This window comes from Palaemon carinicauda, chromosome 17, assembly GCF_036898095.1.
Source record: "Palaemon carinicauda isolate YSFRI2023 chromosome 17, ASM3689809v2, whole genome shotgun sequence".
In the NCBI taxonomy this organism is placed as follows: Eukaryota; Metazoa; Arthropoda; class Malacostraca; order Decapoda; family Palaemonidae; genus Palaemon; species Palaemon carinicauda.
Window position 1 is genome coordinate 95,330,583 of NC_090741.1, and position 10,482 is coordinate 95,341,064.

Here is a 10,482-nt window from a genome sequence, read left to right on the forward strand (position 1 = left end):
GGGGGAGCTTGTTGGTGGTGAGGGCCCTAGTGAAGGGAGTATTGGTTCGCACTAACTACAACCTAAAATCTTGAGAGTAAACTCCTAAAGTACATAAGTTTGAGTAACTCTCCAACACTGTAAACTACGGAGGGTGTTGTAACCATAGTGTTGGACTGTCATAACTGCCTTAAAGACATTCCCGATAAACACTGTCACATCGGGACTGAAATAGATAGAAGATAAATGTTCCTCTCTCAAATTACAAAAATATAGTCTAAAGTAAATTTTTTTATGCAATTGCATTAATTATAAAAAATAGAGCTACTTCCACGAGTATGTTTATGTGGTCTTGTGTTGAAACATTTGAAGATAGACTAAAAAACACCAAAAGGATGTGGAAAAACAAAATACTTTCGACGACTCCTACGAGGTTTTCTTTTCTTCCAAGGAAGCGAATTTTGTTTCGGTGATGAGCGAGTCATTTTCTCTCGGTTTTCTCGAGTGAATGAACGATCGTAGAATATATGATTCAATTGAGGACGACCTTGAAGAAGGAGAGAGGCAAGAGAAGATGGAGAGAAGCAAGAGAAGAAGGAGAGAAGCAAGAGATGGAGGGAGCGAAGCGAGAGATGGAGAGAAGCAAGGGAAGAATGAGAGAGGCGAAAGAAGAAGGAGAAAAGCAAGAGAATATGGAGAGAAGCAAGAAAAGGAGAGAGTCAAGCAAAGAAGTAGATAAACAAGAGAAGAAGGAGAGAGGCATGAGAAGAAGGAGAGAGGAAAGAGAAGCAAGAGAAAAGGAAGAAGTGAGGCAAGAGAATTGGAGAGATGCAAAAGAAGAAGGGAGAAGAAAGAGAAGGTGGAGAGAGGCAAGAGACAGATATATGCAAAAGGAAAAGCGGAGAAACCAAAGAAGAAGAGAGACAAGAGTAGACGGAGAGGAGCAAGAGAAGAGCGAAAGAAGCAAGAGAAGAAGAAAAGATGCAAGATAAGAGTGAGAGGAGCAAGAGAAGAAGGAGGGAAGCAAGAGAAGAAAGAGAGAGGAAATAGAAGGAGAGAATCTAGAGAAGAAGGAGAGGGGGAAAGAGAAGAAGGAAAGAACCAAGAGAAGAAGGAGAGAACCAAGAGAAGAGGGAAAGAGCAAGAGAGGAAAGAGAGAAGCAGGAAAAGAAGGAGAGAAGCAAAAGAAATAGGAGATAGACAAGATTAGAACGAGATAAACAAGAAAAGAATGACAAAAGAAAGAGAAACACGAGAGAAGAAAGAGAGGTGCAAGAGAAGAACGAGACGCAAGAAAAGGAGAGAGCCAAGAGGTGAAGGAGAGAAGTAAGAGAAGTAGGAGAAAAGTAAGAGTAAAACGAGATATGGGGACTATGTAATGATATTACCTCCTCGTGAAAATAAAATCTCAATTTCCAGCATTCGAAGAATAGAGAGTTTCATCGATGACACTTATGTTATCAAAACGGTATTATCTTCGACCCACAGCAGAGATTCACTACAATATAAATGTTCCAAGAACATGAGGCTTTTCCGTACTATAGTTGAATCATTCTCTCTCTCTCTCTCTCTCTCTCTCTCTCTCTCTCTCTCTCTCTCTCTCTCTCTCCCCTTCACCTTTTCTGCAAGTGAACTCTTCTCCCACCCAAGTACCATGTGATGTTTTTCTCTCTCAAGTGCACATACAAATTGACTGCTACAATTTTCCAAACTGCCACATTGAAATTCAGTGCTCCAGTATTTCTTTTACTTTGTATAAATATCCACCCCATGCAAATACAAACACATATACCTACATATGTTTATATATATATATATATACATATATATATATATATATATATATATATATATATATATATATATATATATATATATATATGTATATACACACACACACACACATATATATATATATATATATATATATACACACATACATACATATATATATATATATATATACATATACGCACACACATACATACATATATATATATATATATATTGTAACATTATTGCTATATATTTCTAAATTATTTAAGTTTTTATAGATGTATAAGGTTAAATATACTGTAGACTTATTGTTTACCTTCTTTAATAGTTTGTCGTTTCACTGGTGGTTATGTTAGTGTTTATAATGGACTAACGGCTGTTTTATATTTTCAAGTGGTGTGGGTTACGTGACTGCGCTCCTGCGTGAAGGGAGTTTTGGAGGGGCTTTTTTTGAGGATGGTTCCTTAGTGTGTTTCTGAGCCTCCAACTTTGAAGGGCGCGACGATTGCTGTGGGAACTATATTTACTCCTCACCATTGCAGAGCTACAGTGTGAAGCTATTTAGCTTTTTAGGTATCCTTTCTCTGCAGCAAGGACCCATATCGTCTCACATTTTGTGTACTGCCCTTGGTTCAGTAAAAGCCAAGGGGACCTCTCTGTCCCAAGGTAATAATATTTATACCTGCTTAAGTATCGTGATCACGACCTGTGATAGTCAGCTGACGTCATTAGTGGAGCTTGTGAAAGCCTTTCAATCAAACCAGCCATCGTCAATTTGATAGGGATATTTAGTTTGTATTTGTTAGGATGTTCTCACTTTTCGTTGGCCTTCTCATTTCTGGACCCTCTCTCCATTTAGTATGCATGTGTTGATGACCTTTCTGTAATTGTGTAAATGTTTTCTTTTACAGGGAGTTAAGATTGAGTGTGTATCATTTATTAATGTATTATTGTGGTTCAGGTGTTATTTCTGTCTAGTTATTATGCATTAAAATTAAGGAAATTTTTGTGGTATTCTCTTGGTCCCCTTGAGTTGACTTTGCACTCGTATTGATGTTTGGTTACTATTCCACCTTTAGTGGACTTAGTACTGTATGATGGTGAATACTATTTGATAAGTGTAGTGTTTTGAGTGGTGGTCAAAGCCAGCCATCACAAGTGGCGACCTTGCCAGGATCTTTCGTTCCTGAGTATTCACCTGTGTTTGTGCAAAGTTAATTCTTGGGGTAATTTTTTTTTCAGGCAGTGTATTTTCACCTCCTCGGTGTTGTTTTATGTAAATTTAGTGTTTTGTGTGAATAAGTGATCATGGCTGTTAATGTATTCGAACTCCTTAGAGGAGAGGGGTGGCAAGAGAGGTTGGCAGAGTTAAATAGGGAAGACTTGGAAATTGTAGCAGAGCATTTTGAATTGGAATATGATGTGTCCATAAGAAAGGGTGTATTGCTATTGCACATTTATGATTATGTTAAAACTGTAAAGACAAGTGGGGAACAAGAGGTGAAACATGATAATGTAGTGTCAGTATAAATTTTGGATATGCAAATTGCCCTGAGACAAATGGAATTTGAAATGGAAAAGTTTAAGGCAGGGGAAAGAGAAAAGGAGAGGCAGCTATGAGAAACCCAGTTTCTTTTTCCCCCGCCCATTCCCCAAGTAGGTTAGTAACGCCTGCTATTAATTTAGCGCAGGCTCTCAAATTTGTACCTAAATTTGAAGAGAATAATGTAGCAGAGTTTTTTGTGTCATTTGAGAGGATTGCAGCAAGGTTGGAGTGGCCCCAAGAGTATTGGACTACACTTATACAGAGTAAATTGGTTGGAAGAGCTCAGAGGGTATATGTAACGCTGGAGGAGGATCTATCAGCAGATTATGAGAGTGCAAAGCCTATTGTCTTGAAGGCCTATGAGTTAGTCCCTGAAGCTTATAGGCAACGCTTCCGGAACTTAGAAAAATGTAGGGAACAAACTTTTGTTGAATTTGCCAGGGCGAAGGAACAGTATGCTAGCGATTGGTTCAAGTCCAAGGAGGTGGGAGATTTTGAGAGATTGAAAGAGTTAATGTTGGTGGAGGAGTTTAAGAGGTGTGTCCCAGATAAACTGAAGGTCCACCTCGAAGAGTTAAAACTCCAGACCGTTCAGGAAGTAGCCATCGCTAGTGACGAATATTGCTTGTCTCATAAGAGTGAGTTAGGGGGAGTAACGACAAATGTGAAGTCTAGTTGGGTTAAGATGGGTAGGAATAATAATGCTAATCCGAATAATAATGCTAAGGTGTTTAACAGAAATAATCATGGAAGTATTAATAATCAGGGTAATAATCAGGGTAATGCTAATAATAATTTTTCTCCTAACAGAGGTAATAGGCAAAATATATATAATCCAGAGAAATTGAAAACATTGACGTGCTTCTTTTGCAATAAGAAGGGGCACGTAAAGAGCATGTGTTATGCGTTTAGAAAATCCCAAAATGCTAATGTTAGGCCAGTGATGGGCGTGGAAGAGAGAGAGAGAGAACCTACCCCAACAACATCTGCTGATCAATGACTACCTGTTTGTTTTGATAGATATTTGTCCTTCGGTAGTGTCTCCTTCGCCAATTCGTCCGAGAAAAGACGAGTGCGTATTTTGCGTGATGCCGGTGCAGCTCAGTCTTTGATTCTAAGGGAGGCATTACCTTGTAATTTTGTACCCAAAATTGGGGAATTTGTGTTATTGGCTGGTTTTCCCGATTCCGTAAGGTCGTATGCTATTGAAAATTTTAATTTAATCTGCCCTTCCTTTGCAGGGAATTTGAAATTGGCCATAGTTGATAAATTCCCGGTTAAGGAGGTTGATGTTGTGTTAGGGAATGATGTGGCTATGAAGAATAATAATTGTCCGATATTGATAAACCCTGATAGTGAAGTAGCAGCAGTTACTCGTTCTAGTGCTAGAATTGTTGACGCTGCAGAGTCAACAATTGATGTAGATTTAAGTAGTTTAGATCGTAGTGATAGCCTAGCTGTAGATCTTGGAATGGTAACGGACACAAAAATTGGACTACTGAAGAGCTAATCAAAGACCAGAAAAAGGAGTTTCGGGAACTCCCTATCGAGTCAGGGGAGGTGTCTGATATGACTAGTCCCAAATTTAAGATAATTAATAATATTTTATATAGGTTGAGTAGGCCTATGGGGGTGGATAATGTTGATCATGAAATTGTGAAACAGATAATGGTTCCCTTTGGTTACAGGAAGGAGTTAATGTCATTGGCGCACGAAAGTGGTTTGGCCGGCCATTTTGGAATTCATAAAACTTCTTGCAAATTGTTAGGGAATTATTATTGGTCGAAGTTGAAGGCAGATGTAAAGAAGTTTGTCAATAGTTGTGATGTGTGCCAGAGGGTCGGTAAACCCAATCAGCGGATTCTAAAATCGCCTCTATGTCCTATTCCTGTAGTTTCCGAACCTTTTAAGGAAGTCATTATTGATGTGGTTGGACCATTACCGAAGACGCGTATTGGTAATGAGTATATTTTGACAATCATGGATAGGATGTCTCGATATCCCGAGGCCATACCACTACGTACGATAAAAAGTGTTAAAATTGTAGATGTACTAATTGACTTTTTTACCAGGTTTGGGATGCCTAAAATTATTCAATCGGATTGTGGTTCTAATTTTGTTAGCAGGTATTTCAGAGATAAAATGGCAGAGTTAAATATAAAACATGTGACCTCTTCTCCATATCATCCAGAAAGTCAGGGAGCTCTGGAGAGATTTTGTCAGACCCTGAAATCTATGGTAAAGAAATATTGTTTGATTAATGATTCTGAATGGAATAAGGAATTACCTTATTTGTTGTTCGCTTTTCGTTCTGTCCTAAGTCAGTCTTTAGGTTTTTCGCCTTTCAACCTTGTGTTTGGCCATTGTGTTCGAGGTCCTCTTGATGTGGTTCGTGAGTCTTGGGAGGGAGACGTCCCTGAGGTTAATTTATTGGATTATGTGTCTAATCTAGGCGATAAATTAACCAAGGCTTGGAAATTTGCGGGTGAGAACTTATTATATAGCCAAAAAAAAAAATGAAGTTCTTTTTTGATAGAAGGTCCAAGGCACGCGACTTTGCGGTAGGCGATAAAGTATTGGTTTTGTTACCCTTCCCAGGGAATCCATTGAAAGCGTCTTTTTCAGGTCCTTGGAAAATTCTGAAAAAAGTAAGTGAAGTTAACTATTTAGTGGAGACACCTCAAAGAAGGAAACCTTTTCAACTGTGTCATGTAAATATGTTGAAGGCTTATATGGAACGGGAAAAAGTCATTTCTGTGGCAACCATTGGGAATACGGTAGATTCTGAGAGCAATAACCATTTTTCTTTTTCAGAGGGGGAGGGTGTTGATGATAATTGTTTTAATGGATGTGAATGGCGGTCGGATAATAGAAAGTCTTTGGAAAATTTTTCGGGAGTAATTTCACATTTAGGTAAGGAGGAAAAAAGGTCTTTGAAAAATTTAGTATCTAATTATAAAGAATTATTTTCGAATGTACCGGGTAGGACTTCAGTCCTTGAACATGATGTAGAGGTAGGTAGCGCCACTCCTGTGAAACAATCTCCTTACAGGTTGAATCCCTTCAAAAATGAGGTTGTAGCAAAGGAAGTGGATTATATGCTAAAACATGACCTAATTGAACCTAGTCAAAGTACTTGGTCATCACCTGTTGTATTGGTAAAGAAATCCGTCGGTGATTTCAGGTTATGTTTTGATTACCGTAAGTTGAATGAGTTATCTAAATCTGATTGTTATCCATTACCTCGAATTGAGGATTGTATTGATAGAATGGGGAAGGCCAAATACATTAGCAAATTCGATTTGTTGAAGGGTTATTGGCAAGTTCCTCTTTCAAAGCGGGCAACGGCCCTGTCTGCTTTTGTAACACCACAGGGATTGTTTCAATGTAAAGTTATGCCGTTTGGTATGAAGAACGCGGCTGCCACCTTTCAGAGGTTAATGAATACTTTAGTCCATGGTTTAGAAGGATGTGTTGTGTATATTGATGATATTGTTATTTATAGCGATGATTGGGAAACCCATTTAAAACGTATTAGGGCACTATTTGAGGTGTTGAAAAAGGCAAATTTGGTAATTAATTTAAAGAAAAGAGATAGGCACTAATCTGGTATTCTGTAATTTCAGGCTAATAATTACGCTTCATCGATTTTGTTTGTTTGTTTGCGCAGGGGAGTCTTGTGGTGGTCTTCTCTGTGTCGTTCGGTGTGTGTGTATGTATTGGACACTATGGTGATAAGTGTGATATATAACACTGAAATAGACAGTGGTTTTTGTGATCAACATTTATTGATAGTGAGTGATGTCTATCCCTGAAAATGAACAGTGTATTGAGTGTGGAAAAGGTTATAGCTTTTGGACTATATATACAGAATCCGGTTGTTAGTGCAATGACTCTTAATTAAGTTTATTAACGATATGAATGATGTGAAATTTTTAGGTTGGGTACCTATTTATCGAATGGTGATGTTTTGGTTTTCTGGTTTTGGAAAGTTTACTTGTGATTAATTAAGGTTTAACATTTTTTTTTTAGTATTGGTTATATTTTGCTGTCCTTGTGACCTACAAACCTTGGTACTTGCCCCCCTCTTTCCTTTTGTTTCTCATGTTTTTGCAGTTTGTTTAATAATTATTTTTGAGTGTTGTTTTAATATTTAAAATTTTTGAGTGTTGGTTTAATATTTCATTATGTGATAACCTGTATGTTGTAATTCAAATCACTTTAAAAAAAAAAATTGGGATTTTTTTTTTTTTGGTTGGGTGAGGAGGTGTAACATTATTGCTATATATTTCTAAATTATTTAAGTTTTTATAGATGTATAAGGTTAAATTTACTGTAGACTTATTGCTTACCTTCTTTAATAGTTTGTCTTTTCACTGGTGGTTATGTTAGTGTTTATAATGGACTAACGGCTGTTTTATATTTTCAAGTGGTGTGGGTTACGTGGCTGCGCTCCTGCGTGAAGGGAGTTTTGGAGGGGCTTTTTTTGAGGATGGTTCCTTAGTGTGTTTCTGAGCCTCCAACTTTGAAGGGCGCGACGATTGCTGTGGGAACTATATTTACTCCTCACCATTGCAGAGCTACAGTGTGAAGCTATTTAGCTTTTTGGATATCCTTTCTCTGCAGCAAGGACCCATATCGTCTCACATTTTGTGTACTGCCCTTGGTTCAGTAAAAGCCAAGGGGACCTCTCTGTCCCAAGGTAATAATATTTATACCTGCTTAAGTATCGTGATCACGACCTGTGATAGTCAGCTGACGTCATTAGTGGAGCTTGTAAAAGCCTTTCAATCAAACCAGCCATCGTCAATTTGATAGGGATATTTAGTTTGTATTTGTTAGGATGTTCTCACTTTTCGTTGGCCTTCTCCTTTCTGGACCCTCTCTCCATTTAGTATGCATGTGTTGATGACCTTTCTGTAATTGTGTAATTGTTTTCTTTTACAGGGAGTTAAGATTGAGTGTGTATCATTTATTAATGTATTATTGTGGTTCAGGTGTTATTTCTGTCTAGTTATTATGTATTAAAATTAAGGAAATTTTTGTGGTATTCTCTTTGTCCCTTTGAGTTGACTTTGCACTCGTATTGATGTTTTGTTACTATTCCACCTTTAGTGGACTTAGTACTGTATGATGGTGAATACTATTTGATAAGTGTAGTGTTTTGAGTAGTGGTCAAAGCCAGCCATCACAATATATATATATATATATATATATGTATATATATATATATATATATGAACACACATAAACACACACACATATGTATATATATATATATATATATACAGTATATATATATATATATATATACATATGTGTGTGCGTTTGTGTGTGTATGTGTATGTGTATGTGGTAATAAATATCTTGCAGGTAACACACAAGAATTTTGATATACTAGAGATAAAATTATTTTTCTTGTTACTTTGGTTGTAACATTTGATCAATGTAGACTACCTGATGTTATTAATTCTGGTTGGAGAATCAGCAATAGTTCAATTTGGAGTTAAAACAAGGAATGACAACGGAGACATGCTGGTAGAACACCTCTTTTTTATAGAAAGGAACATAGAAAATGGACATGGAGAAGCCAAAATGGACAAAAGGAAATACACTCCATTCTCACTGAACAGGTTAATTTAGTTAACGAAGTAACAGTGTTAAAGTCAAGTGACTTTAGAATGGTAAGAAGCAAAAATGTTAAGAACGAAAATAAACAATCTTGTGATGAGACAAAAATTTGATGAGTTTAGCTCAGCAATACAAAATAGGTACTCTGTTACATGTTGAAATAAAAGCAAAAAAAAAAAAGAACGGTAATTCAACAAAATTTATATTGCAATCAGCACAAGAAATAGATTGAAAACTTCCTAAACGTGATCAAGGAGAACTATCAGAGAAGACAAAAAATCTAGTAAAGAAAAGATTAGAAATAAAGGTAAAATCCAAGAAAGATGAAATAGAACTAACAGAAGTTTCCAAAACTATAAATAATATATAAACTCAACACATTTTAAACACAATCAGACAAAAATTTAGGAAACACTAAAGAAAAGAACACGAATCAAATTGATGAAAAGAAGCCTTAGAACAGGGAGCCAACAGATGTTTACTTCAAAGGATGAAAATGGAAATATCAACAATAGAGATAGAGTGATAAAAATTACAGAGGATTTCTATGCAGTGCTATACTAAAGTAATATAATAAATAGCTTTACCAAGCAAAATAATGAAACACCTCATCAGATACCAAACGTAACAGTAGGAGAGATAAAAAAACAAACATGATAAGGCTTGAAAAGATGTAAAGCAGGAGAAGATGGCCTAACAACTGATTTACTAATTGATGCAGGATATTTGATAGTGAGACTGGCTAAACTTTACACAAAATGTCTACAAGAATGCTCTATACCTACAGCTTGGAAAAACTTTATCATTAACTAATTCACAAAAAGGGAGACACAAAAGAAATGAAAAATTACAGACCAATAAGTATACTCTCCGCAATATATAAAATATTTAGAGAGATCTTATTAAGCTGAATAGAAAGAAAGCTAGACTTCAATCAACCAAGAAAGAAGACAAGCTTTAGATGTGGGTATTTAACAACTGACCATATCCATGTAATTAACTAGTTAATGGAAAAATCAACAGAATATGACAAACCACTATGTATAACAGTTATAGACTATGAAAAAGCATTTGATTTTGTCAAAACTTCATTAATAATGGAAGCCCTTTAAAGACAAGGAATAGATTAATATTATGTTAGAACACTTATAGATATATGTAATGAGTGCTTCACTGGGAGCACGTCTTGACAGCTTCGGTGTACAGTAGGAATTCAGAGCACAAGAGGAGATCGGTACGCACCAATAGGCCTTTAAGTAAGAACACAGTTTCGAATCTTTATTACCATTCATTTAATTGTGGTCTTGCCATTTCAAAGGAAAAATTCAAAATCACTGACATACAGAAATATCAGCCAACTGCGAATCCTGGAGTCTTGGTAGATTTTTTAGACAAAACCCAGCATGAATGAAGGCTTACCTGTTCAGTTGTCAGTGACCCATTGATCTGTTTTCTAGAGTGTTCGTTGCTGGTCTGGATGGGCAGTTATCTTGTCTTGCAAGTAATTAGGTTTATATTAGTGATGAGGTCTTTTATCTAGTTTTATGTTC

General features: G+C 36.5%; 1 protein-coding gene across 1 annotated transcript; it reads left to right on the top strand.

Annotated features, from left to right (window-relative positions):
- Positions 1 to 506: 506 nt before the first annotated feature.
- On the top strand, positions 507 to 971 carry LOC137656461 (uncharacterized). Its single transcript, XM_068390632.1, has one exon. The coding sequence runs from the start codon at positions 507 to 509 to the stop codon at positions 969 to 971; it is 465 nt and encodes a 154-aa protein (XP_068246733.1).
- Positions 972 to 10,482: the final 9,511 nt, after the last annotated feature.